Source organism: Aspergillus uvarum (genome assembly GCF_003184745.1).
Source record: "Aspergillus uvarum CBS 121591 unplaced genomic scaffold BO82scaffold_11, whole genome shotgun sequence".
NCBI classification, from domain to species: Eukaryota; Fungi; Ascomycota; class Eurotiomycetes; order Eurotiales; family Aspergillaceae; genus Aspergillus; species Aspergillus uvarum.
This window is the reverse complement of record NW_020291308.1, coordinates 303,197-329,390: the sequence shown is the minus strand read 5'-3', so window position 1 is coordinate 329,390 and position 26,194 is coordinate 303,197. Positions and strand designations below refer to the sequence as shown.

General features: G+C 54.1%; 12 protein-coding genes and 1 non-coding gene across 13 annotated transcripts; 8 read left to right on the top strand and 5 right to left on the bottom strand.

Annotated features, from left to right (window-relative positions):
* Window positions 1-684: 684 nt before the first annotated feature.
* BO82DRAFT_304517 (ferric reductase family protein) lies at window positions 685-2,834 on the bottom strand (the record flags this gene model as incomplete). The annotated part of the gene is made up of 2 exons (XM_025632185.1): window positions 685-2,509; window positions 2,652-2,834. The coding sequence occupies 2 exons, from the start codon at window positions 2,832-2,834 to the stop codon at window positions 788-790; spliced, it is 1,905 nt and encodes a 634-aa protein (XP_025494613.1). The 3' UTR covers window positions 685-787.
* Window positions 2,835-4,336: 1,502 nt separating this feature from the next.
* On the top strand, window positions 4,337-4,919 carry BO82DRAFT_304514 (uncharacterized protein). The gene is made up of 2 exons (XM_025632184.1): window positions 4,337-4,530; window positions 4,597-4,919. Exons 1-2 carry the CDS (start codon window positions 4,413-4,415, stop codon window positions 4,773-4,775), a joined length of 297 nt encoding a protein of 98 aa, XP_025494612.1. The 5' UTR covers window positions 4,337-4,412; the 3' UTR covers window positions 4,776-4,919.
* Window positions 4,920-5,425: 506 nt separating this feature from the next.
* On the top strand, window positions 5,426-7,006 carry BO82DRAFT_430113 (uncharacterized protein; the record flags this gene model as incomplete). Its single annotated transcript, XM_025640596.1, has 2 exons — window positions 5,426-6,073; window positions 6,201-7,006. 2 exons carry the CDS (start codon window positions 5,426-5,428, stop codon window positions 6,933-6,935), a joined length of 1,383 nt encoding a protein of 460 aa, XP_025494611.1. The 3' UTR covers window positions 6,936-7,006.
* A 193-nt stretch (window positions 7,007-7,199) lies between these two features.
* BO82DRAFT_381565 (uncharacterized protein) lies at window positions 7,200-8,368 on the top strand (the record flags this gene model as incomplete). Its single annotated transcript, XM_025637868.1, has 3 exons — window positions 7,200-7,714; window positions 7,782-8,047; window positions 8,325-8,368. 3 exons carry the CDS (start codon window positions 7,200-7,202, stop codon window positions 8,366-8,368), a joined length of 825 nt encoding a protein of 274 aa, XP_025494610.1.
* A 749-nt stretch (window positions 8,369-9,117) lies between these two features.
* On the bottom strand, window positions 9,118-9,939 carry BO82DRAFT_399651 (VOC family protein; the record flags this gene model as incomplete). Its single annotated transcript, XM_025639129.1, has 1 exon — window positions 9,118-9,939. One exon carries the CDS (start codon window positions 9,937-9,939, stop codon window positions 9,118-9,120), a length of 822 nt encoding a protein of 273 aa, XP_025494609.1.
* A 777-nt stretch (window positions 9,940-10,716) lies between these two features.
* BO82DRAFT_372456 (uncharacterized protein) lies at window positions 10,717-11,721 on the bottom strand (the record flags this gene model as incomplete). Its single annotated transcript, XM_025637318.1, has 3 exons — window positions 10,717-11,002; window positions 11,183-11,431; window positions 11,507-11,721. 3 exons carry the CDS (start codon window positions 11,719-11,721, stop codon window positions 10,717-10,719), a joined length of 750 nt encoding a protein of 249 aa, XP_025494608.1.
* Window positions 11,722-12,984: 1,263 nt separating this feature from the next.
* On the top strand, window positions 12,985-14,757 carry BO82DRAFT_390146 (CBD9-like protein; the record flags this gene model as incomplete). Its single annotated transcript, XM_025638498.1, has 5 exons — window positions 12,985-13,082; window positions 13,517-13,622; window positions 13,667-13,713; window positions 13,878-14,020; window positions 14,087-14,757. 5 exons carry the CDS (start codon window positions 12,985-12,987, stop codon window positions 14,755-14,757), a joined length of 1,065 nt encoding a protein of 354 aa, XP_025494607.1.
* Window positions 14,758-14,939: 182 nt separating this feature from the next.
* On the bottom strand, window positions 14,940-16,340 carry BO82DRAFT_304508 (SDR family oxidoreductase). Its single transcript, XM_025632183.1, has 4 exons — window positions 16,240-16,340; window positions 16,116-16,182; window positions 15,908-16,038; window positions 14,940-15,819 (listed from the first exon to the last, which is right to left on the bottom strand). The coding sequence occupies exons 1-4, from the start codon at window positions 16,273-16,275 to the stop codon at window positions 15,076-15,078; spliced, it is 978 nt and encodes a 325-aa protein (XP_025494606.1). The 5' UTR covers window positions 16,276-16,340; the 3' UTR covers window positions 14,940-15,075.
* A 748-nt stretch (window positions 16,341-17,088) lies between these two features.
* Window positions 17,089-18,518, top strand: BO82DRAFT_329750 (alpha/beta hydrolase; the record flags this gene model as incomplete). Its single annotated transcript, XM_025633071.1, has 4 exons — window positions 17,089-17,280; window positions 17,354-17,492; window positions 17,544-17,652; window positions 17,708-18,518. The coding sequence occupies 4 exons, from the start codon at window positions 17,089-17,091 to the stop codon at window positions 18,516-18,518; spliced, it is 1,251 nt and encodes a 416-aa protein (XP_025494605.1).
* Window positions 18,519-20,182: 1,664 nt separating this feature from the next.
* Window positions 20,183-20,884, top strand: BO82DRAFT_362541 (uncharacterized protein; the record flags this gene model as incomplete). Its single annotated transcript, XM_025636861.1, has 1 exon — window positions 20,183-20,884. The coding sequence occupies one exon, from the start codon at window positions 20,183-20,185 to the stop codon at window positions 20,882-20,884; it is 702 nt and encodes a 233-aa protein (XP_025494604.1).
* A 367-nt stretch (window positions 20,885-21,251) lies between these two features.
* BO82DRAFT_409629 (carboxylesterase) lies at window positions 21,252-22,841 on the bottom strand (the record flags this gene model as incomplete). The annotated part of the gene is made up of 1 exon (XM_025639736.1): window positions 21,252-22,841. One exon carries the CDS (start codon window positions 22,839-22,841, stop codon window positions 21,252-21,254), a length of 1,590 nt encoding a protein of 529 aa, XP_025494603.1.
* A 1,483-nt stretch (window positions 22,842-24,324) lies between these two features.
* On the top strand, window positions 24,325-25,519 carry BO82DRAFT_277274 (quercetin 2,3-dioxygenase anaerobically complexed with the substrate kaempferol; the record flags this gene model as incomplete). Its single annotated transcript, XM_025631179.1, has 2 exons — window positions 24,325-24,806; window positions 24,865-25,519. 2 exons carry the CDS (start codon window positions 24,325-24,327, stop codon window positions 25,517-25,519), a joined length of 1,137 nt encoding a protein of 378 aa, XP_025494602.1.
* Window positions 25,520-25,960: 441 nt separating this feature from the next.
* On the top strand, window positions 25,961-26,050 carry BO82DRAFT_t87. The gene has a single exon. It is a non-coding gene; the product is annotated as a tRNA-Asp (tRNA).
* The last annotated feature ends 144 nt before the right edge of the window (window positions 26,051-26,194 follow it).

The following is a 26,194-nucleotide window of genomic DNA, read 5'->3' as shown; positions in this document are numbered from 1 at the left end:
TTGCAAGGAACTAGCTACGGCTACGTGGTGTTTTCATGTCTCCGCGTCACGTGATCCCGGAGACACTAGGCCACACGCGCCGACACTTGTCCTGGAGTTTCTGATTTTGGATGCATCTGCCCTATCCCGCTGTGCTCCCTTCACCGTGGGGCTCTTTTCTTTTGAGCTACTGAATAGCGTGCTTTACACTGGAGACTACCCCTCTCTTTCTCTGCAAAGTACACTACAAGAAATCAGCACTCAAGTGAAATTCGAACAGAAACTCGTTCGTACCTAAATGTAAGTAATAATTAAGAATTTGTGCTTAAGAAGTATTGCTCTTCCAGCTCTCAGCCTTAAATTGAGTCACACTTGGCAGCCACAGTACTATAAATGTGCAGGCTGTGATGAACCTGCAGTAGTCCTACTGTAGCCTTATATCTAAGGCTTGTTCATTTGCCACCCTTCTATAGTAGGCTTCTCGATTTCCTGAAATCCTGATTGTTATTTTATATAAACAGCCTTATGTTTCAGCTCGCGAACAGTCTTTTTTAAAGATTCTTACAATTTTTATTCTTGAAACTCATTAACTGAGTCGAATCATGTCTGGTTGGCGTTTGCTGAAGCTACAGATGCTCTACCCTAACCGACGGCAACCCCCTAAATATGATGGAAGAGTAATAACTTGTTCCACCGAAAGTGTGTCTCGGCTCTATGTACAATAGTATGAAGGCAAGAATAATGGAATCCGTACATCACTTCTCTCTCTCTTCCTCTCCCCTTGTGTGTAGGTGGTCGATGTTTCCATTCAAGCCGAATTCTCCACATGCAGCATCACCCCGGGTAGACCCGACCCCTTGGAGACCCCAAGTCCATCGGAAACTCTGACAACCGACTGCCGCACGGCGACGGTCAGTGCGATCGGACCGCAGCACGCGACCGCCACCTCGCCATTGGCTTGCAGCACCGCTGCCTCGATATACGCGTCGAAGGTGGGCCTCCCGGTCTGCACTGAGACCCCCGGCATGTTCAGCGACAGCTGATCAGCGGCGGCAGCCGGGCCGGCGGCCGGCTTTTCGCTGCCGTAGAAATCGCAGCCCGCTTGGGGGTTGTCGTTTGTAGTCTCGATCGCAGTATCTTCTTCTTTTTCTTTTGCTTCTTTTTCTTTTTCTTTTTCTTCTTTTTCTTCTTCCGCCCACTCGGTACTGGTGGTGTCGCGGGTGATGAATAGTTTCACGTGCAGATGGAACGCACCGCCTTGCTGTTGCTGCTGCTGCTGCAGCAGCAGCTCCTGCAGTTCCTGTTGAATCCAGGACAGGCACTGCCCCTCGCGCACTACCCAAATAAAGGTGACGTGGCGCAGGAGACTGGCTTCCTGGCGCGGGAGGTGGGCAAGATGAAGCAGCTGGGACAGCGTAAAGGTGACCCCAGTCCCGCCGGCTATGAGTAGAACGGAATCGAAGCTCGACAGGTCTGGGATGGTGCTCGGGTACGGCCCATCGATCCACGCCAGATAGGCCGATGGATGGCGGTTCACGGCTGCGTGCTCATCCGCGAGGGGCTCTTCGGGCTGCGAGGATGAAAGCTCGACGGCGGTACGACTGGCGGTGCGCAGCAGTCGATCGGTGAACCCGCGCCGGGCTTTGAGGATGAGGATCAGGTCGCCGTGGTGCGAGGTCGGGGTGGACAGGATGGTGGCGGGATGCGTTGACAGCGGCCAGGCTAGGCGGGGTAGCGAGAGCAGAATATGGGAGCCAGGGGACCAGCGACGGAGCGGATGCGAGGTGATGCACACGCGAGTAGCCCCTCCCGCCATGGCTTCCAGACGCGCGTGCCCTGGACGGGCTGCATTGGTGTAGCCCACCCAGCAGAATCGGACCAGCATCGTGACAATCCAGATGGCGGCGCTCACGTAGATATACCGCTGCGTGGAGGGCTCGGTGCCGGTCTGCAGATGATAGGAGATGGCGATGACAAAGCCGAAGAAGGTGATCAGATGCTGAATCACGAACAGCTCATAGCAGAGGCTGCGAAACGGGGCCAGAGTGGTGAGATTCATCCACAGCACAAAGGCATACGCGGCGATCCCGGTGATCGGACACGAGTCCGTCATCCACTCTAATCGACTAACGTCGTACACATCCCACCCGTGGTTCTGACAGGCGAAATGCAAGGTGGACAGCAGCAGCAGACCCCGAGCTACCCAGCGGTGATAGATGTTCAACCGCGTGTAGTTAGACACCCCACAGAAGAGGCCAATCAAATTATATTTCCCGGCCAACGCAACGAGGAGAGGGATTTGCGCGGTTGCGAGCCATCCCGCTCGCGTTCCCAGTAGCTGCCAGTACATCGCCCCAGGCGCATGGTTGTTATTGAATTCCAGCCCAAGAAGAAAACTGAAGTATGCGGCGATGAGCCAAAGCGAGCCCATCGGCGGGATTTGGAGCCATCGGGGTGACCATTGAAGATAGGAGGCTTCACGCACCAGCGCGGTCGAAGTTGCAAGCCCGGTGCTGAAGGCTGTATACAGCTTTCCTGGCCGATGGAGACCGGGCTTTCTATTTGTAAAAATCAGAATTTGAGCACTCGGCCCAGTCTACTGTCATGGATGTAGGCAGAACTTACCGCACTCTGCGAGCCAGCACCCAAACCCGATTTACCGCAGCGACCACCACCAGCAGCGCGATTATTCCGTACCAGAAATGCTCCGCCGCTTGGCTCCCTTCTAGCGGAGCCGCGGCCAGGTGCTTGAGATCATGCAGAAATATGGCTTTCTGAGTCTCATTGGTGAGGTTAAAGTCCGATGCGCTTAGGGTGCCATGGTAGCTCCCCCCGGACATTCCTTGCATCTGCATTGTGGAGGTAAGTGAGAGTGATTTGAAGGAATGAATTGATAGTTTATCGGGTGACCGGATTCTTATCTAGCGGGCAAACTCGGCCCGCTCAATGCTTAGCAAGAGCTTAGCAGGTGCGGGTGGGCCCCGCTGCCGTAATAATCTGCTCAAGACTCACGTATGCGCACATCTGCATAGGGAACCCTAATACGTACCGATAAGATACAGCACAAACGGTGCAGGCTACTCTCTGCCTCAGGCTTCCACCTTTGTGCCTGTCAAATCGTCACAGCCATTACTGTCACGTGATCTTATATGGCCGCTTGGCGGGCACTGTCGGTCGAATACTTCCATTCCCTCTTGGTACTGTACTGTGCATACTATACCTTTCTGCTGAATCAGTTGTAGACCTCTACTCCTGTAAGCATCACAACCTAATACTTATCCTGCTACTTCTAGTATTCGTCTATACCTAGCACCTCGTGTGAGGCTTAGGGTAATCAGGCCTAATTGAATGAGCCTAACTATGGCCATTATTATCTTGCAGGGCTCTTTTGAAAAGGAAGAGACCGATAACTGTGAAACAGTCATGATGTGGAAGCTGAGGAGGATCATTTCGCTCAACTCACAACCAAAGTGCCGGAGGGCAGTTTTTCGATTCCTGGAATCTAAGCTACCCGCCCCAACTATAGAAGATATGATACACAGATGCTCACTGTAACTTGCGGGGTGCCAACGATCACAGACTTGACCCGGTTAGGCCTCTCCTTCACTGCGGGCGTCAATCAGGCCCCCCGCCTGGCCCGCCTGGCAAACTAAGCCCCCCGACGATCACTGGCAAACCCTGGCTCACTGCCACAATCACCCAAGTGCGGAGGTCAATGTTTGCTTGAAGTGAGACAAGCAGCCAAGGGATCGCCGGTTGATCCAGGACAAGTGCGGTAACTTCTGCTCCCGGACCGAAATTCACTGTCCCCCTTAGCGCGTGTGCTCTGGCTATGAAGGACATCTGGGCCCATGGAAAACAATGTATTCGAAGAACTGATTTATTCTCCTCACCCAAACTTGAGCACAGTGCTTTCGGGCTGTGATACAGGGGTTTCGGTTCGGATCAGGACTGCATGCTTACTAGACACGGCATTTAGCGCGGTTTGCACGACTGTCCTGCAGGGTCTTCTCGCCCCATTTCAAAGTCTTTGAGGTTCTCGAGTGAGAGGGGCCACCCATCACACATTATTGGTCTGAAATCCTTGTAGTTTGCTTGAGGTCTGGCTGCGATATTTTTGTCCTCGATTGGGAGAACAGAGGCAGTGTATTTGCGTGGTTGTGCATCGAACCCCAACACCGGAGTGATCATCGTGGGGTGTAGGTCTCATATGCTAACGGCACGCCTTACCCATTTCTTTTTCCAGATCAAGGAGGCAATGGTGAGCTGAAATGGTCGGGGGCCCTTTTGAAATGCGCATATAAGAGTCGACACGTTTCTTCTCACCGTTTGAGAAAGCTGTCCCACAGCAACCATCCCACAGTTTGCCTCTCCGAGCTCTGTTCAAACCCAAGATTACACTTCCAGTATCCGTTTCACAGCAGACAACCAAAATGGTCAACCTTGCAGGTCTCACCGTCGCGGTCATTGCGGCGTTCCTGGCCCCGACGGTCGCAGCGAGAAACTGTAAGACGGGCCTCAACTACTGTGGTTACAATCTTCTCAATATCGGTATGCGTGTGACCCAGGGATAAGGAAACATTCTACCCTGATTTTGTTGACGTAAGGCCTGTGTAGGGAACTACGCCGCGCAGATTAACCAAGCCCTTTCCGACGCAAGGCAGCCCGTCGATAGTGCCCACATCCACGAATCGATCTTCCACTGCAACGGAGGATCCAATGACGACATCACTTGGCTAGCCTACTGTAAGTCTGGGTGCCAGGATGGTGGGTCTGGGAAGAGCGACTTCTGCTAGACGTGTTGGTTGTGGGGAGGAGATGAAGCTTGTCTTGTTGGGAGTATGTCCTGGCTTATGCGCGCATTCTAAGAATCAAGTCACTGCATGAAAGTGTGCTCGACGGGCTGCCGCAGGTTAGCCCTAGAAGTTGCTCCTCACCAGAAAAGTTTTAATCACACCTGGCACATTATTCAATAGCTGGACTTTTGTTTATTTTGACAGCACAATTTCTGCATAAACATAGGGTAGTAAACGTTTCCGTAAATGCGATTGCCAACACAATGTGGAGGATCTGGCTTTCCGTTCCGGTCCCCGACGCGCTTTGCGTGTTGTTCTATTTTCAGAAGAACACAGCGTAAGCATGGGATCAGACTCCCTTCTGTATTAGGGGAAATAAAGTCTTTGTGGACAAAAGGTAATGCCATTGGGTTCCTTTTTCACAAAATACCTTTTATTATTCCTTTGATAAATGGAGTTAGGGTTTATATTTATGTCTGATTCTGCCGGCAGATCCTTTTTTGCCGAGTGGTCGCAATAGTCTTCCGGAGTACAGACGGCTAATTCAGTAAGCGGTCGTCACTGCGGTAGATATACATATCCTGCCTCACCCCGCGATTTCTTTATCAACCCCACATTGAGTGGCTACTGCTACAAACAAACTACAAATAATGTCACGCAGGTCCATCCTTGATCTTCCTACCGAGATTCTTAACCAGATTCTTTGTATCTGTGAGCAAGTCTCCCAGAAGGGAAACTCTCATTGTACCGCCCCTCTGCTCACCTGCCAAAAGCTCTACCATCTCACAATTCCCGTCCTTTACTGCGATCTACGGTTCACCTACTCCTCTCAGCCGCGGACAAGCTGCCTGCACCGGTCTCTGGAATCTAATCCGAGCCTATATCTGCTCGTCCGGTCTCTGACTTTTGATCTGCGACCGAAGAATTCAGGCGAGTATATCGCGCTCGACGACTATGTGGCGGCCGCCAATGTGCTAAGCCGGTGTGAGGTGCTCCACTCGCTGCAGATCTGGGGCTACGCCTTCTTGTCGCCCGAAGACCGGAAACCTTTCCAGATGGACGCGCCACCGGGCCGATCGCCAGTCGACCTCTGCCGATGGGAACTCTTGCAGTACGCTCTCTTCCAACGCCCCACATTGCGGAGGGTGGAGATGGTCAGCAATCGAGATTCGCCCGGCCATGGCTTCAAGCTCCGCTTGGACTGTCAGGCGCAGGCCCGTGAGTTGCGGTTGTTGCCGGGCACGGGCATCAACCTCCCGGTGCCAGGGACGACTTCCCAAGAAGAGATTAGGTTGCGAGTTGGTTTCCCCTTCTCTTTCTTTCCCTTCCTTTGCCGGTTTCTCTTGTTTCCCTCATACTCGATTTAACTCGCAAGAATCATGTCCCCAGGGGAAGTTCAATCAAAGCTGACCCAAGCACTTTTAGATATTACGGAAAAAAGGTGATGCAGGTATGCAGGGTGACGCCCGCCGCTCGATTGACTTCAGCATAGCATTCGGACCCAACCACGACGGCAAGGAGTATGAATGGAGGGACTTCGAGTTTATCCTCGTCTTCGTCTGGATGAAGCATCGTCCGCACATCCTCCAGCGCATGGTCCTTGGAGACTGCAAGCCCCTTCCGCTGGTCAAGGAGTTCCGAGCGGCGGCGTACCCCAACCTACACACGGTTGTCTGTCCGCCCTTCCACGTGAAGGAGCGCAGGCGTAGGCATAGCCCCTACAAGCCGCCCTCTGAGGTGATCGATCAGCTTCTGGGCCCATCGGTGCATACGTTCGTGTTCGACCTGACCAGCAACGACCAGCATATTGGACTGTCTTCGTCCGCGTTCGGGGAGCCAGAGGAGCGGTGGCTGCGGGAGCTGGGCCAGCTCGCTGCCTCCCCGGACCGAAACTTGGCGCTGCGGACAATCTACATCGACTTTGAACCAGACCCAGACTGTGAACAGGGATTCGATCCAGCGAACTATGTCTGGGACCGTATAGTGCGATTGCAGAGGCAATTGCAGCCCTTGGGGATTAGCGTGGAGTATCCTGCGCCTTCGATGACGCGAGAGGAATATCACGAGCTGTGTCGCCAGCATCAAGAGTGGATTGCGGATGAAACCGTGAGGAGAACGGGTTTAGAACTTGCAGATAATAGCGGCGGACCTGAAGTGTGACAGGATGATGTCGCGATTCACAGCCGCTGGCGCATGGTGCATAAAGTAGGGTCTCCATCCACAATCCAGTCATGCTTAAGCGACATGACAGCCCCACCCCGTTACGATAAGACCATGCGTGCGGTGTAGTGTAGGCCCCTGCTTTACAAAGCGTGTGCTGCAACTCTTTCTCACACCTTGTAGCATGCGCTTTTCCCTCCCTCAACAGCATCATCCCACCATCGTGTTCTTGTCTCTATCTGCCACGCAACCAAACCACCCAAGATGCACTCCATCCCTCGACTGGTTTTCCTCGCGCTAGGAATATCACCTCTCGCCTGGGCTCAGCTGGAGACAATCGACATCACCACCTCTGGCATTCCTCGGACCAGTTCAACCTCATCGACCGACTCGCCCTCATCGTTATCCTCAAGCTCGACCTCCAGCTCAGCATCATCGACATCAACCCCGCCCCCTACCTCCCTATCCAGCACCACAACCGCAACCGCAACCGCAACCGCAACCACAACCACCCTTAACAACCCACTGGACCTCACCACAATCTTCACCCAACCCGCCGACTGCGCCACTGGAATAACCGAGATAGCAGCCTGGTCCACTGAACTCTGGCAAAACATCATCAACCCGGTTCCCACCCTAACGCTATCCTCCTGCTACCCCAGCCAATTCTACTACAGCGCAATAGCAACCACAATCCTTCCACCATACGCCCAGTTAGTCTGCCCACTGAACTGGGAGGTGTACAACCTCACCGAGACGTATCTCGTCTGCTGTCCGAGGTAAGTTGTTCCCACAAGCCATCCGTCATCGCCCAGCAATCGCTGACGGGGTGGATCCCGTGCAAAGCGGGTACGGAGTCTACTTGCCCAACTACCACAAGACGACGCGCCCCGGGCTGGGCGCCGTCTGCACGTCCAATGTCTGGCCGAGCGTGCTGATGGACATCACCCGCTACGATGCCGCGGGGAAGGTGACGGTTATTCCGACCTCTGCAGGGGAGGACGTGACGGTGGTGTTTGCGACGGCGTTTGATGGGACCGTGGCTACGGTTGTGGGTAAGGCTACGGCGACGGCCGGGGGGATCTCTGGTTCTTCGGGCGAGGGGTCTGCAGGTAGTGGTGGTGCTGGAGCTGGGGCGTCTCAGGTTACTGACGGGGAAAGATCGGGAGCGTCAAGGATGGTTGTGCCTTGGGGTTTTTTTGGGGTTGGGTTGGTTTTGTACTTGTTCTCGCTGATTTTCGTTTTCTAATGGGAGGCTCGATTTTTCTGTGAATGGAGGTTTCTAGTTGGAGTGGTCAATTTTGAACACCGGAAGATAGGGGTGCGTGGCTAACTGGCTTCTCGCCCACACTCTGGATCGATATTATGTATAATGCTAGACGTATGCAGGGCTCGATGAGTCATTGAAAGAAAGGGAGAGTACTAAATGCTGACCCCTACGGAGTTCCGACGGTTGCACCAGCGTTAAAATAGGCTAACTCATTCAGGGTCCGAACTAATATCTTGCTAAGCCCGAAATAAGCACTACCAAGCACCAGCCAAACACTATTGAACGCTAGTAGGACGGCTGCATGTGCTAGCTTGACGGACTGGCAAAGTGTTCCAGGGTTCGCATTAGGGCCCAATTGGTCAATGCCAGGTGCATGATCTGTGATTCGTGGTCGATTTCTTCTTATCTCATTCAATGGGCGAACGGTGACTCCATTGAAATCTGTTAAGTGGACATTGAGGTTCGGATCGGGGACTGTAATAGTCCGAAGTTGAGCTGGCTTTACCCAGGGTATTCTTTCTGGGCCCTGTGGCGCTGCTGATGCGCTTCCCGGAACTCTCCGAGCCAGCCGGCCAACTGCTGATCGGTGCCTTGCATAATTTACCTCGCTTAGCTCTTGCGGCCATGGTATTGTGTTTAGTAGCTTAAGTGGGAGTAGTCTTAACTCTGTCGGTCACTATTGTGCTATTGTCATAAGAAAATGCTGTTACCTGCAGGCATGAACACGATAAATTGGGTCTCGCGCACATCACAGTCTAGAACGCAACGCTTAGATGTATAACTCACAGACGACAGAATCTTTCGCTAGACAAGGCTATAGCCTAGCTGAGTACGAGTCAGCCATTGTAGCCCATTCCAGTATACATGCACAATTCACCCTTGAAGCCTAGCAATTGCCACTATCCACACATCCTACTCCTCAATCTCAACAACAAGCCCAGGCACCAACTCCACCCTCCCCGCCTTCTCTCCCTTCAACACCAAGCGAATTCCCCACTCCTCCGCATGCTCACTCCTCACCAATCCAACTTTACGTCTTCCTCGGGCCTCTTGAGACGGAACATCTACCCCCCACGATGACCCAGACCCTTCCTCCTCCTCAAAAACCGCAGTATACACCTCACTCAACCTCTCCCTCTCGCCCTCAGGCACAGCAACAGTCACCCCCGCCACCCCCGTTACGCCCGAAGGATGCCTCGTCAGCCCTTCACCCTCATCTTGGTACGGAACCCGCCACGCTCTAGGCGTCTTATCCAAACACCAAAACGGCAACCGTCCGCCCTCAACCGTCCCCTCATCTCCATCAACCCCAGAAACAAGCGCAGAACTGATCTCCCACTCCAACCGCACCCCATCCCCCTCCCTCACCCTCCCACCAGCCACAGGATCCGTATACCCAATCCCCGTCGCGGGTCGTCTATCCTCAACCCGCTGCTGCACCTCCCTGAACTCCTTGCCCGAATCCAGCGTGAGCGCCCAATCGATCACCGTGTTTTCGGGCCGGGTGCCCCAGCGGTGCGACCGGCGCGTTTCGGGATCGATGTCGTCGACGAAAGCGATCAGCTCGAGGTACACCCCATCCTGCAACAAAATGAGCTTGTTGGTGGTCAGGCCGTCGGCGTGGGTGCCGCCGGGAGCGACGTGGAAGGTTTCGGTGAGACGGGGAGGGAGGGATTTGAGGGTGGGGTGCGAGACGAGGAGCACGATGTGGTCGAGGATGGGTTTGGGGGGCATTGTGGTGGAATCTTGTCTGATGAGCGACTTTTGGGGGGGTATAATGGGATTGTTGGTGGTAGGTGGGTGAGGTTGATAAGGTTGATGGTCGGTGGAAGGTGCAATGGAGAAGGGGGAATTGGCTGAGGGGATGAATGGGCGAAAGGTTTGTTTATGTCGGTTGCTGGTGCGGGGTAGGGGATTGCTCATCGGGGCGCGGAGGCACCTAATCTCATCTTCTGCGTCCATTCCTCTGGAAGCCAAGAACCTTTCTTTGGTCAACCGTGACATAATCTTTCTCCATTGTAGACCGTAAGACTATCCATCACATCCATCGCTCTCTTTTCGGATGTTTCCCTCAAGTCCGGACGTAAGCCAACCTCGGATGCTCTTCGACTACCTCCGGTGGACACAGATCGTGCTGCAACCGGAACCGCTTTCGGCACTGGCTTCACTCTCGAGTCTGCTCCGTCACTGGAGGGGTTGGCTTAAGCACAAGCCCTCCTTGTTTCTGGTAGCTTGTCTTCAGTCCCCCTTGCTAGCCGTGAGCACTCTTCGGCCCTCAATCAAGTCATCCAAGTCACTTCGTATGTGGGTCTCCTTAGTGGGGGAATGCGGATTCCACTCAAATGTGACCAAAGGCGAGCGTGAAGTCATTGCTCGCAGTCAGCGTAATGTCATCGGTAAGTTCCATCAAGAACCGTGTTGAGGTGAAGGTTCGCGTTACATGTTAGGTCTAGCATCTTCCTATAGGATCGCCCAGACGAGGTTTATAGCCCACATGTACTGCGGTAGACGCTAACGCAGCCGCCTCGCCTTGGAGGAATTGCTGCTTTCTTGCTCGGGCCCTCTTTTGTTGCCGTGGATTTCAGATGAAGCAGTGCTTTTGACGAGGCGTAGAGGCCTGGGAGCTACCAACTCAGCGGTAAGACGGTCGGCAAAGGTGTCATACGGCTTGAATGCAAGCTGTCTTCGTCGAATCACCGGCCACTCAATGCACGCTGTGGCAAGTTTTGGATAAGTGAGCGCCTTGAGAAGCTCAGCGGTAATCTCAGCGTCGTACAAATGGATATGTTCGCGGTCCCTAACGCCAGTCACGAGAAGCTGCGACTAGAAGCACATAAGCTTGAAAAGACTAGGACTTTGTATCGGGAAAAGACATACAGTGTAAGAAGTGATCTCTGGTTCTGGCGGCTCCACTTTGCGCTCTTGAAGTTGTGCAAGAGCCAACAACAGGCACACAAATTAGGAATCCTCAGTCCACCTCGGAGGGGTTATTTGAGCCAGTCGCTTCTTGGCAATCGCCGCGCCGATCCAGTTGATGTATCCACGCGGATCTGGACACACCTCGAAGAGTCCCTCGCGATCTCCGTTGACGTATCCATAGTGCAGGTAACCGACCATTGAGGGTGCGCCTCGAAGAACATGCTCGCGGGCTCGACCATGGCGATGAAGCACAGTGTAGTGAGGCCGATGAACTGGTTTACCTGCAAACGAGAATTTGGGCCCTTTGCTGCTCCAGGCAGGTCGTTAGTCAGCCACTGCCGATGAGCCGGGGGTTGTGTTGACGAGTCATCACATCTCTTACCGAGATCGAGCAAAGGCGCGTTCTTCGCCCACCAGAATGTCGACAAGGCAGCGATGTTGGAGGTTGGGAATCGGTAATCGTGCAACTCGCTCAGCATCGCTCGCCAGGGCTGCGCAAGTCTGTGGGGTGGCTCGGGTTTCTTCTTTCCTCCCAGTGGATTCTATGTCCGCATCTTCAAACCTACATCTCAAGAGATTGAGATGGTGGAGGTCCATGATAGCGGGTTCACGAGCAATTTACGATGATTTTGCATGAGATCCCAGATTGAGACCTGGGGCGACGAAGTCACCATTATGCCACCAGTCAGGGATGGGAAGATGGGGAGGGGTTTACCTGGATACTGCCTTTTGTGAGGGATTGTGATTCCCTTCACCGCTTGATCTGCCCGCAATATTGGAGACCGCCTGCAGTAATCTCCTCTTTCTCTATGTGTAGGCAAGGGAACTTTGTACGGATTATCAAGCTTAATGTACCGGATATACCTAGTTAGGTCATATAGGAATTCCAACTGCGGCATTTCTCTATCTCACTTTTTTTATTTTCAGTCAAAAACACCAGGGCTTCGAGCTTGGCCCAAACCCTCTGGGAGAGTTGATCTCGGCAACATCTTAAGGGCTTATCCTTCGGTGCTGTGAACTGCTATACATATTTGGGCACCCAGATCAATTATCCACCTTAGCCAGCCTTGGAATAGACAACACGTGCTTGGCGAGATGATATTACCGAAGTGTTCTGGTCCATGCTACACTATTGATGCCGTTAGGGCCATGCTAGTAATGCGTGGATGCTGCCCTGTTATTCGAACACTCAAGTTTGACCGACTGAAGTCTCTGTAGATATCAGACTTGAAACTTGACAGGTCATTGAGCTTCAAACCGAGAAGGCAGAATTCCCCCACCACCAGAAAGACCGATCCTTCCTTCTTGATAATCCAAACATGATGTCCAACAGATACAGCATCAACCACGATCCTTCGAAAATAGTAGATGAAAAGATCGGCATGCAACCCAACCGAGTCAACCCACCGACACCGAGCAGCAGAGCTGATTTGAACACAGCAACAACCCATCGCAGCCAAGAACCCAACCCCGCTGCATAAATTGGCCTACTCAGTAGCAAAGCCCCCAGCCCTTGCTACTGTCTAGAAATGTGCCCACTTTCCCAATTGCAAGCCTCCCACCACGTCACAGGATTACCTTATCCGGGTCAAGCTGCGGGGCCCTGAATAGAGAATTATCTTATCTGATCAACATGCAATTTGCATCCGGGGTTCTGATTAGTGGGAAGCCCCATTCACCCTGAGACATCCCACATTGCCAAGAGCCCGTCGCGGCCGGGCGAAGAACACCAGCACCGGTGCTGAGGGTGGGATGAGGTATAAATTCGAAACGACAAGACAAGGCAGACTCAGCCAGACCGACTCTCCGTTTTTTGCACATCTGCCCAGATTTCGCATATCTACACAAAGTCATTTCAACATGCGTCTCTCCAGCGTCCTCGCTCTCCTCTCCCTGGCGGTCCTGCCTGCCTTCGCCAGTCCAGTCGAGATCAATAACCAAGTATCATCTCCTGTCCTGTACGCAGCTCCTGAATTAGTCTCTTCCTTACTAACCATTTGTATCCTTGGTAGGAATCCTCGATCAGCAAGCGCTGCTGCATCCTCTGCGACAACCCGTACGCGAGCTGTTTGACGAACGATAAGCGGGAGGCGGTGGAGACTTTGGAGGAGGCTGTTGGGGGGGAGTAGTAGTAGTAGTGTCTACAAGTTAGGGTGTTGCTGTGGTGGGGATGTCGTAAGATCTTATATAAAAATACATGTTTATGTATATGGTCAAGCAGTTTCGGAGTTTCAATGTTGGCGTGTCAGGTTTTAGGTCAGAGTAGTCAAACCATAAACGAGACACACGACCCCCTTGTGAGTTTCTATGGGTGAGCTATAGTAAGCTTCTTCAACTTAACCCTATCCACTGACATTATGCCTTCCCAAGAGCTTTACATGCATATGCATAGATCTTCAGACAATGTGTTTGTCAAGTACCGTAGTCAGGGAGAAAGAGATAGCACCTCTTTATTCATTAAGTGGTATACCTATTACGATTTCTTCCAAATCTTGAGTGTATGTTAGGCAGTGCAGGACTATAGACTACAAAAGTCTTATAGCTATACAGTCGCAACAGTCTCCCAAATTACTGGAGCGACAACACAAGGTAAGTGACCCCTGGCCTGCAAGGGCAGCTGCAAGGGATACATGCCACGACAGCCAGACCCCAAACAACCCGACCCAGCAGCCAACCCAATAGACTCACGCACCTCAAATCTCAGACACACATTCAGCGATACGTAATCACGCATAGGTTAATTCACCGACCAGACAGTCCTCAGTCCCCTCTAACCTACACCCTCCCTCCCTCCATTACAACCATCCCAACCCACCAACTCAACAACCACAACCCACTCAACCAACAATGCACCTCACGCGCAAACAATGGCTCCAAGCCCTCACCCTCGCCCTACGTACATCCCCATCCCCTGACCCCCTCCAGCCCCATATCCTCAGACCCCCAAACTAACAAAGAAAAGTCCCAACCCAAGCCACCGCCAAAATCCTAACCACAGCCCCAGATCCCACCACCCCCTCCCTAACCTACAGCATCACCATCCCCAACATCACCTCCCCAAACTCTCCCTCTGAAAAGACCCCAAGCAACGGGCCAATCTACCTCCGCCTCACCGCCCCAACAACCATGCAATGGCTCTCCCTCGGCCAGGGGCCCGACATGGCCACCGCCAACATCTTCATCGTGTACGCGGCCTCCGCCACGACCGTCACGCTCTCCCCGCGGTCCGGGGGCCAGGGCCAGCCGAGTTATAATCCCGCTGCGAATGTGACGCTGCTCGAGGGGTCGGGGATCGTGGATGGAGTGATGGTCGCGGAGGTGCGTTGTGAGAATTGTTGGGGGTCGTGGCCTGCTCTGTCTGGGTCTGGTGATGCAGTGGTGGAGGGGGGGGAGGGGGGGGTTGGAGCTGCGACTGGGGCTAGTGGTGGTAGCGGCGGGTTCGTGATGGATGCGAACGGGAATGAGACGGCGTGGTTCTGGGCGTATCAGCTGGGTGCGCCGCTCGACAGTGCGGATGTTGGGGCGGAGTTGGGGATGCATGATGTTAAGGGGGAGATGGTGTGGGATTTGAGGGAGGCGGGGTTTGAGCTTGGTGAGACGGGATTGGAGGAGGGGTTCAATCCGTTTGTTTGAGGAGGTTGTCATTCATTGTTGAGGGGGAGGTGCACTGTGGAGGGAAAGGTGATGAAGAGGTAGTTTGTTGCGTGGAAGGGTGGGTGAATGGCATTGCAAAGGGTAGGGGGTGGATACTTTGGTGGAGATTGTAATGAGATCGAGAACAAGAAACTGAAAAAGACGGTAGTAATCAGCATATGCAAGCGACGAGAACTAATTACTAGCAATGACTGTTCAACATCAGTACCTACCTGAAGCATGCACAAGAACGTAGACTATAAACATACAATAACCCTAACGCGACTCACCATCCACAGAACCTCCCTTTGAGAAAGCCTACTCCTCCCTCTCCCCAAACTGCCGCGTCCACTCCTCCCTCCCCATCTTCTGCCCAAACGCCCCCGTCATCCGATCAAACCGCCACCGATAAACCGGCCACACCAACGAAGCCACCATCCCCATCACCCAATCCCTAACCGGCCGATCCCGCGGACTCGACCCGCGCATATTATTGAGCAGCAGCTCCGTCTCCCCGTCGACCGTGATATACCCCTGGCCCGCGCGCAGCCCCCGCAGCGTCAACTCGGCCACCTTGGCCGCCGTCAACCCGCCCTTGTTATCCGCCGACCCCTCCATCTCTTTCAGCAGCTGCGGCTTGCGGATCTGCTCCTCGTAGAACGCATCCGTGTAGATCGTGCCCGGGAAGCTGCAGTGCACGCGGATGTCCTGCTGCGCGCGGTAGAGCAGCACCTCCGACCGCAGGGTGTCGGCCAGCGCGCGCGTGGCGGCTTTGGTCGGCGTATAGGCAGCGTAGCCCGGGAAACCGAGGAAGGCCGCCGTCGAGGCAGTGAAGATCAGGTGCCGTTTGCTGTTACTGTTACTGTCGGCGGACGGCTCCTGCAGCCAGCGCCGGAGGCAGGCGTGCGCGATGTACGCGGCCGCGAAGTAGTTCTGGTCCATGCAGGATTTGATTTCTTCGGGGGTGATGTTGGCGAAGAAGCCGACTTGGGCGGCGGTGCCGCCGGCGACGATGAAGAGGATGGATGGTGGGGTGGCGAGGGAGGTTATGAATTCTTGGACCTGAGGGGGAGCATGTTAGGATGTGCTGGTGGAAATGGGGTAGGGGTAGGGCTGGTTGTAGAAGAGGGGGGTCCAGGGACAGGCTTACCTGTTTCGGATCTGTCAGATCGACGGCGGCGGCGTTGATGACCTGATCCGCGGACTGCGTGTGGGAGAGCAGCTCTTTACGGGTCTCCTCGAGTGGGCCGGGGCTTCTGGCGAGGATGGTGACATGGGCGCCTGCATGAGGTGGGGCGCATGTTAGTGGCTGGCGATGTTGGAGCTTGATTTGATGTCAATCTGCCAGAAAAACATGCCTTGGGTAGTGAGTTGGATGGCGATTTCGCGGCCCAGACCCTTTGATCCACCGGCGATGACGACGGTCTGCATGCATGTTAGACAGGGCTCTCTATCACTGCGGGGGTGTGGGCTCCGACAGACCTGGCCTTGGACGTGAAAGTGCTTGCTTTGCGTCATGGTGTCACTTTTACACTGAAGAATGTACTGTACTATGGTTCAGTTCCGGAGGGTAAACAAGAAATGATTCAGGGGTATTTTGCACAACCATGGGTTGATCAGGCTGGGATCTTTGCATGACTAGTGCTTATTGCCCGACGGAGTATCGTATTTCCGGCCTCAGCCTTGCTCGACGATCATTCCATAGTCTACCCATCGGGAGTGAGGATCATGAGTTGGTTATCTGACATGGATATGACAGAATGATGCTCTTGGAATGCCCAAAAACTTGATATCCCAGAATGTGCAGCCCTATCTGCCCTCCTCGTCTTTGTACCGGTGACTGCGGCAATTGAACCCGGGACCAGCATTATCGCGATCAACAGTGATTAGCCGGCGGGCCGCGCCAGCAAAGAACCTGTGGGGCTACCGGGGGTTTTGCCCTTGGTGCCATCTCGCCCTCTGGCTGGCCAGCTCTGGCGAACGCCTCCAGTGGGTCAGCGAAGTGCCGGAGTCGAATCGGAGTTTGCAATCGTCGATAGCGTCGAATCTATGCTCCCCTAGACTCATACGCCATACGAGAGATAAGAAATAAACTCTGACAGGGGAGCGAAACCGAGGAAAAAGGAAAATAAGCGATGATCATGATCGTTAGGCACGAGAATCTGCAGCTTTCCGCATGGATCCGCCGCAGCTGAACAGTGGGTCTGTGGTCGTGGGACCTGCGTTGTCGCCCTGTTCAGGTAGATATAATAGCGTGCTTGCCTTCTGGAAGCTCAATCTTCTGGGAGATAGGGTCTGCATATTTCTGTCTTTGGTTGACTGAGAAGCACAATGGCATCGTCTCCCTTCATTATCACGGAGCACATTATTGGGTGCCAGCATGTTCGCGAATACCCTCATGCGTCGAGACACGGCGACGATGCGCTGCAGCTGGTGCTGAAGCGGTATACTCCCAAGTCGAACCCAGATCCTCAGCCGGGAGATGTCACGATCATTGGGGCGCATGCGAGTGGGATGCCCAAGGTGTGTGGTCCGTTGTAGTTGAAATGCATACTGCGCTCATGAGCCTGACAAGACACTAATGCACCGAGAACAGGAGCTTTACGAACCAATCTGGGAAGAAACCCTCGCGAAGCTCGAGCACCAGGGCGTCCGGATCCGCTCGATCTGGGTCGCAGATACAGCGAGCCAGGCCGCCAGCGGACTGTTGAACAGACAAAATCTAGGGAATGACCGTAAGCAACGCCTCGAAACGACAACCCTTCTCCATACTGATTCAATTGCAGCATCGTGGTTCGATCACTCCCGAGACCTCCTGCATCTAATCAACACCTTCAAAGCCGAGATGCCGCGACCGATATTCGGGGTGGGACACAGTCTCGGCGCCGGACAGCTGTAAGTCCCTCGCCCTCAAATCGAAGCACTGGATGGGAATAACCCGTCGACTCAGAATTTTATTATCCCTAATGCACCCTCGCCTCCTCACCTCCCTCATCCTCATCGACCCCGTGCTGGCCCCGGACGTCCATACCGGTAAAGGCGCCGCCTTCGCCCGCGCCTCCCTCTCCGCCCCCGACAAGTGGGCCACCCGCGCCGCCGCCACGACATTTCTGCGCAAACAGTATCGCAAATGGGATCCGCGGGCGTTCGATCGCTTGGTTGAGTACGGCCTAGTTGACACCCCTTCAGGAGTCAGTCTTACCACCTCGCGCCACCAAGAGGTAATACAGTACCTCCGCGCCAATCTCTCGGGCCGCAAGCCTCTGGATCCGGAGAACGAGCCAGCGGAGCATGATGCGGTTTTCCATGCGGATATCATCGGTCCCGCGCACGCGGTCGCCCCGTTCTATCGGTACGAGCCGATCCTGGCGTTCAAGCTGCTGAAACATGTGCGGCCGTCCGTGTTGTATGTCTTCGGTGAGAGGAGTCCGATTTCAACGCCGGAGATGCGGGCGGAGAAGGTGGAGCGCACGGGACGGGGGATCGGGGGGAGTGGTGGGCTTTCGCGGGGGAGAGTGATGGAGGTTGTTGTTCCCGCTGCCGGGCATCAGGTCCCGTTTGAGGATGTGGGAGGTGTGGCGGCTGCGATGGCGGAGTGGTTGGGGAAGGAGGTAAGGAGGTGGAAGGGAGAGGAGGAGAGGATACAGCGGGATTGGGAGGACCGGTCGGTGGAGACAAGGGTGACTGTGTCTAAGGAGTGGGAGACTCAGTTGAAAGATTCTTTAAAGAGGAAGGACAAGGTTGTGAAGGCGAAGCTATGAGATACCCTTTGACAAAAGATGAGGGAGAAGAAAGTAGACAGAAGCTGACTTATAGAATAATGTTAGATAGATCATGTCATGCTTAGCAAAAAGCCGGAAGTAACTTCTACTTTGGTGTTGTGTTATGGTAATGCTGATATCATTTGACTGAAGGGTTAAACTTCCTGTGTGTTTCTCTCCCATAACAACCGACTTCTCCTTTCCATCCCTTCAAGCCCATCCTTACATTCTGACCCAGTCACCTCGCTCGTTAGCTTTTGTGTTGATAGTTTCTGATTTCATCAGAAGTCTCCACAACCAACTCTTTCCAGCACGCAGCAAGCCTCCCCTGGCAAAGCTTGTCCGCAAGGGCTTGATTTGCTCTGACGCCATCGTGAGTCTCTCCAGCTTACCCCCCGAGCTCATCCTCAGGATCGCAGAAAACCTCGACTCAGAAAGAGCGATCAAGTCTCTGACTCGAACAAATCGGTTCTTCTATTCCCTGTTGAACCTCTTTCTCTACCGCTCTCATGCGCGAAATGACATTAGGCTCTCTACTCTGCAGCATGCTGCAAAGCGAAACCTCCCAGGGGTGATTGAACACCTCATCAATGCTGGTGTTAGTCTCCACAGTCGGGAAGCATGGTTTTATCATGTACTTTGGGATCTCGGCAAGCCTAATTGCGACCACCCGCTCGTCTCGGCTGCAGGTTCAGGCCACGCCAATGTCATGGAGATCTTCCGTCTCCTTTTCAAGTATGGAGCGGAACCATCTCGAGCTGGAGGTAGTCGGGCACTGCACCGTGCTCTATTGTATCAGTGTCCTGAGGCGGCACACCTGTTGTGCGACAAAGGTACTCAGATCACTACGTCCCTTGTTCACGAATCACAGCGAGTGGTATTGAACCAAGCAGTTGCGGATCGCGACTTTGCAGCTATCAAGGCTATGGTGCTGGAAGGATCTGAATATGCCTGAGCAGTACTCCCGAGCTCGGCATTCTAGGCATCCAGGTTTCAACATGTACATAAATGGTGTAAGAACTGTTGCTCATTTTTGTTTCAAGCCTGAGATATTAGTGTCTCAAAAGGCTCAGAGAAATTAGCATAAGGTCATCAAGAATTAGCTGCAGTATCACGAACACACAAGCTTCATGTCGTACTATAGCCGCCAAGGGAAAGGATTATATAGCACCCTCCACAACCGATGGATACTGATAATTCCTCAGATCAACAAGATAATTGTAGTAGAGTAAGAGACTTTGCCTACATTTGATAGGAACTTGACGAGGTCCCTGATAGACAGGGCTGTTTATGTGTTTACTCATCTGGCGTCCCCTTCCGCATGTATCCACGGGACCTGACCCTAATCTGAGGAGCCATAGTATTCACTTCCTATCCAGAAGGATTTGACTGAAGTCACTGATTCACAAAGCTAGGAAATTTTGTACTTATAAGCGCTCACCTGATCTGGTCCTGATCCACCGAAGTAAAATGTCTGCTGAGGGTGTATATGTACAACAGAACATATATCAAGGTGTTAAAAGTTGTTATTTCTTGGTTCTTACCATCTCCTTTCAGATCTTCCTCCCATTACTTACTCACCCTCTATACGACAGACCAAAAGAACCTCCAACTCGCATGCTAAACCCATAAAGAGACTCTCTTCATCGGTGATAGACAACGATATGAGTCTTTCAGAGCTACCCCCCGAGCTTTTACTAATGGTTGTGGGGAGTTTTCCTTCCGAAAAGACAATCAACTATCTCACGCGAACCTGTCGTTCCTACTTCTCTCATTTAGACCCATTCCTTTATTGCTACCATGTTCGAAAGGGTGACGTCTCTACCTGGAAGTATGCGGCGGTGAACAACCACCCAGAGGTCGTCCGAAAGCTCCTCGATGCCGGTGCAAGCATCTACGACAGCACCATGTGGCACGTGTCAGAGCTCTACATCGGCCCCCATCCCAACCACCCCCTCATTATCGCAACGGTCCACAACCACCCCAGCGTGGTGGATGCGGTTGAGCATTTCGGCTGCCGATTCCATAACCCGCTTCCGATGGGCCGTGCCCCCTTTTTGTACACCCTCGATCACACCCGCGTTGAACTCCCCGCCGAACAGATCCTACAGCGCATCCCGCGCACCCTTAGTCTGCTGTTCCGGCACGGCGCGGACCCGGCGCGCGCGGCTGCGCTGCAGCGGGCCGTTTCGGTCGAGTCTTGGCTGACCGCGCGGTTCCTCATTGCCAGGGGGGGGGGGGGGGCGCATTGTCATCAAGAACGACGGTATCACCCCGAGGTTCAGGCAGCGCTGGATCGTGCGTTGGCAAACCACGATTTCGAGGGCGTCATGGCTCTCCTTGAAGTGGAAGGGTTGGAGGTGTGATTTCTCAGCATCGTGGCTAGTTTCCCAGAGGATTGGCCGCACATGCCAGATGTTGCATCGTGCTAGGACTTAAACTACTACATGCGCTGTGAAGACTTGGTTCTCTATTCTGAATTTCTGTATTTGCATTGGTGTTTGCTTGGACGCTGGACTGAGCTTGTCTTCATGCCGTTATCTACGTTTTATCTGTTGAAGACTTATCAGAATGCTTACTACGAGGGACACTTATCATGGAAGAATTTTATAACCCAATGACAGAAACAAATAGCATATGATACGCATGATCATGATCATCCCTATAAGATCTTCATCCATACCTATCATCATCCCATCAGCCAGTGATCCCATAACTACACCCAGAAACCCCCTAGGGAAAGGGATCGTACGCCCCCTCCCCCCAACAAGCGCCCTGCACCTCATCACCCGCAACATCGACCTCAGCAACCCCTTGTGCCCCAAATCTCTTAATCACCCCCCCTCCCACGGCCCCAGCATCAAACGCAACCCACCCCTTCCCCTCCAACCCATGCAGCGGATCCTTCGCGAACGCCAACAAATAATCCTGCATCGTCTTACTAGTCTTTACCTCCTCCCCTGTCGTCTCATCACCCCGCACAATCCCAAACGTCCCAAAATTCATCGTCAAATCACTCGAATGATACGCCCCCATCCACCCCAACGGACTCACATTACTAAAATTCCCCGCAAACTGATACCGATACGTCTTCAGCCCCGCGCGCTGGCGCACCACACTCGTGTTGGCGCTCACGCACAGCCAATCGCGCAGCGTCACCGCATTCACTCCCTCCTGCCACGGGCCGGCCGTCAGATTGTTGGTAGGGAAGGGGTAGAGCGGGGCGGCCTCGTTGGCGCAGTTCGAGATAATCGCGGGTGTCCTCGCGATCAACCCTTTCGCGGCGCGAGCCGGGTAATCCGCGAAGATGATCTTCTCGTCCGCGACGGGGGCGAAGGTCATGGTGGGGACGGTCTTGGCGTCGCCGTAGCGGCCGATGAAATTCTGGATTTTTTCGACGGGGACCTGGCGCATGCATTCGAGTTCCCTTTGGGGGCTGCGGGGGAAATCGCACCCGAGGTTTTTCGCGACGAAGGTGAAGTTCGAGTGCGTGGTGTCCAGGCTGGGGGTGGTCTTGAGGGCCGTGCCGGACTGCGAAATGGTCGCGCGCGCCAGCAGGTTCTCCGGGAAGGCGTAGGTGTGGTAGTCGACGCTCATGGCGCCGGCGGATTGGCCCCACAGCGTGATGGCGCGCGGGTCGCCCCCGAACTGCCGGATATGCGCGTGCACCCACTCCAGCGCGGCGCGTTGGTCGAGGATCCCCAGGTTTTGGTCGGATAGGCCGGCCGCGTTGGGGAAGCCCATGATGTTCAGCCGGTAGTTCGTCGTCACGACGATGTGGTCCTGCGTGCGGTTGACCCATTCGGTGGGCAGCTGGTAGGGGACGCGGATCCCGCCGGTGCGGAATTGGCCCCCGCTGTAGAAGACGAGCACCGGCAGGTTGGAGGTGGCGGTTGCGTTGGCGGGCGTCCAGATGGCCAGGTGCAGGCAGTCCTCGGCGCTGTGCTGGGCCATTGCGGCGGCGGTGGAGTTTTGGTCGGGCGCGTTGGAGATCAGGAATTCAGGCACCAGGGTGCCGAAGACGGAGGGGCCCCGGTAGACGTACTGCGAGCAGGCCGGGGGGAATTGCGTGGCATTGTGGTGCTGGTTGGACGCCGAGAGTGGGTGAGGGGGCAGCCAGCGGCGGGAGCCGACGGGGGGTTGCGCGTAGGGGATGGCGCGGAATTCGCGCACGGAGGGGTAGGTTGGGTTGTAGAGGCCGGTGTAACTGCCGGTGCTGGTGTGCACGGTCAATGCGTCGTCACTGTGGTGGGAGGTTGCGGTCACGCATTGCGTGGGTAGCAGCAGCAGTAGCAGCGATGCGGATAATGATGGGACTCTCATTATCACGGGTGGGAGGGTAATTTGGTGGCTGCAGCTACTTTGAGGGTTCTCGGAGAGTGCAGGTGGCCCTGCATGAACGATCTCGGGCCTAGGTGCCAATATTTAATCAATGTCTGGGGTTTGGCCGGCCCTCCGCAATATGCGGAGTCCTTTCCCCCGGTTCCCCATGATTCGATGACAGCTGTAGCTGGCTTTTCCATTGCCGAATTTCTGTCCGAGATGAATTCGGTGGCTTGTCGTCTGGAGTCAAATGAGTTAGGGCGCAGTCGGCTGCACCTCGGGAATCGGATCTTCCGAGCAGCAGTGCAGCGTCCCTGGATCGATGTAACCCTGCAGTAACGGGTTCGTTTTATTAAGAGTTGCAAGACGGGCCGTCGAGGCTAAGACCTTCGCCTCCGTCTTGCACCGTCAAGGGATATCTACTTCTGTGCTGCTGCGTCGCTGGGGAAGACATTATGTTCGCGGTTATTGCATCACCTGCCGTTAACTAGAGTTCTCGGCACAATATAGTCCGACACGTGGAGGAGCCGCTAAGATAATTTCGCTTTCATCTGTGCAGTACGGTAGCTTGGCAGTCAACTAGAACAACTCCATGCCTGAAATTGTGAGCAACGGCCCCGTTTCTCGAGAGTAACCAGACTATCGATGGCACTGCATGAGCTCGATGTCCAAGACACGTACTCATGCTCCATCCGGAGCTTCCTGTGTTCATCCGCCGACTTTTCCGCTTAGTCCTCTAGGATTGGAGTCGATCACCGTCAAAACAAGTAGCGATCATCCGGCGATCTCATTCCCATGGTTCTCACACTTTGGCTCCTGCCAAGCATCGAACACAGCAAACAGGAAGCCAAGCCGCCAAGCCGTCAGAAACAGGCATTGTCATTATCTTGACACCAGACCAAAGCTCACCCAGAGCAAAGTCATGAGCACTCAACCACTATACGAGCTAATCTTCACGATCACTCAAAACAGTGGACAGTACAAGGTTATTCAAAGAAAAGCGTTTGCCTACGGCTCCGGAGGCCATCCGGCATATTCTCCGTCTTGGCACTTGACCGTTCTTTTCTTTGCAGAAACTCGGGAATTCCGAACGGCGCTAACGCAGGCTTGCAGCACGCCGTTTATTCCTATTCGGGCAAGGATCTGATCATCCGCGGCCCGGTGTTTCCAGTGGTAGGGGTGGTTTCTATAGTCCATTTACTTCATACTGCATAGCGAAATGTGCATGCTGTCATCCAGGCTCTATGTTTTACTCCATTCCTTGGCAGTAGTTCCTGGTGCAGCAGGTACCTCCCGGCGGGTTGTGAGTACAGATTCGCAATGCTGATCTGTGCTGGCTATCTCAGTTTCTCGATGTGCTCCACTGCCTGTGATCGTTGAAGCCATGTGTATAAATACCTGCCTTGATGCCGATCGATTGGGGGGTGTAAATTGCCATCATCCCTTCCACTCTCCACTCATTTTTGCAAGAATCTAGCCCACCATGCGGTTGCACGCCGGAGCCCTCCTGCTCTCCAGCCTGAGCCAGGCGCTGGCCCTCCCATCCAGCCACAGCACCAGCACCCGCGACACCTCGTCCCTGATCGTCGAAGATGCCCCTGATCACGTCCGCCCCTACGTGATCCGGCACTACTCCCATGCACGGGCCGTGACCGTGGGCACGCAGCTGTACCGGTTCTACGTTACCGGCCCTTCCTCAGGGTACGCCTTCACGCTGATGGGCACCAACGCGCCGCACAGCGACGCGCTGGGTGTGCTCCCGCACATCCACCAGAAGCACTACGAGAACTTCTACTGCAACAAGGGCAGCTTCCAGCTGTGGGCGCAGAGCGGCAACGAGACGCAGGAGACGCGGGTTTTGTCGTCTGGGGACTACGGAAGCGTGCCCCGCAACGTGACGCATACGTTCCAGATCCAGGACCCGGACACCGAGATGATGGGAGTGATTGTCCCTGGTGGATTTGAGTAAGTCCATCCCCTTCCCCCTTTTCACCTCACAGCAATTAAACGCATACAACAATAGGGACCTCTTCTACTACCTTGGCACCAACGCAACCGACACAACCCACACCCCCTACATCCCCTCCTCAAGCGACAGCTCCTCGACCACCGGCCCCGATTCCACGACCATCTCAACCCTGCAATCCTTCGACGTCTACGCCGAGCTCTCCTTCACCCCGCGCACCGACGCCGTCAACGGCACTGCCCCGGCCAATACAGTGTGGCACAACGGCGCCAACGCCCTCGCCTCCACCGCCGGCGACCCCTACTTCATCGCCAACGGCTGGGGCCCCAAGTACCTCAACTCGCAGTACGGGTACCAGGTCGTCGCGCCCTTCGTCACGGCCACCCAGGCCCAGGATACGAACTACACGCTGTCCACCATCTCGATGAGTACCACCCCCAGCACGGTGACGGTGCCCACGTGGTCGTTCCCCGGGGCTTGTGCGTTCCAGGTCCAGGAAGGACGCGTTGTGGTGCAGATCGGGGACTATGCTGCTACGGAGCTGGGGAGTGGCGATGTCGCGTTTATCCCTGGCGGTGTGGAGTTTAAGTACTACAGTGAGGCGTATTTCAGTAAGGTGTTGTTTGTGAGTTCGGGGAGTGACGGGTTGGATCAGAAGTTGGTGGACGGCGGGGAGGAGTGGAGCTCGGTCAGTTTTCCGGCGGATTGGTAGGGTTTGGGTTCAGGGTAGGGGTGATCGACTACGATGGGGCTGGTGGTCAATTATAGACATTTTTTCTTCTTGAAGCTTGTATAATTATATTCATCATAGGAAGGGGTCACGGTTGATGCATGAGTTTAGGCTTTGGTGGAGGCTTTGTATAGACCACTTGGCGCACAGCAACTTTGGGAAGAATATATCTTTGACCAGCATGATCACTCTGAAAATGTTGGAAAACATGTGTCTGTCACATAGCCCTAGGCCATCGAAAAAACCGTTGCTTTGATAAACATTAAGGATGCGTTTATGACTTGTCAGGCAAGAAAGAATTATAATGTCGATAAGATCATTTATGGAGTAGGTCGCCCACCACGGGACAACACATGGACGCAGGCACATACTAATTAGTTCAAGGTACATCAAACAAAAGTGTGACATCAGCAGCAAGTATTATCCTCGATGGTCTAACGGTCATGATTTCCGCTTGTCAATCCTTCCCGGGAACAAGCGCGGGAGACCTGGGTTCGACTCCCAGTCGGGGAGATGTGTTTTTTGATTGCACATCCAGCATAGGATGTGCCAAAGCATCGACACTTCATTCTTTTTGTTCTCCATAGTAGTTCGGCATATTGAGTGAATCTCGAGCCATTGTTTCTGCACTCGAACCCGTGTCAGATGCTCAACCCG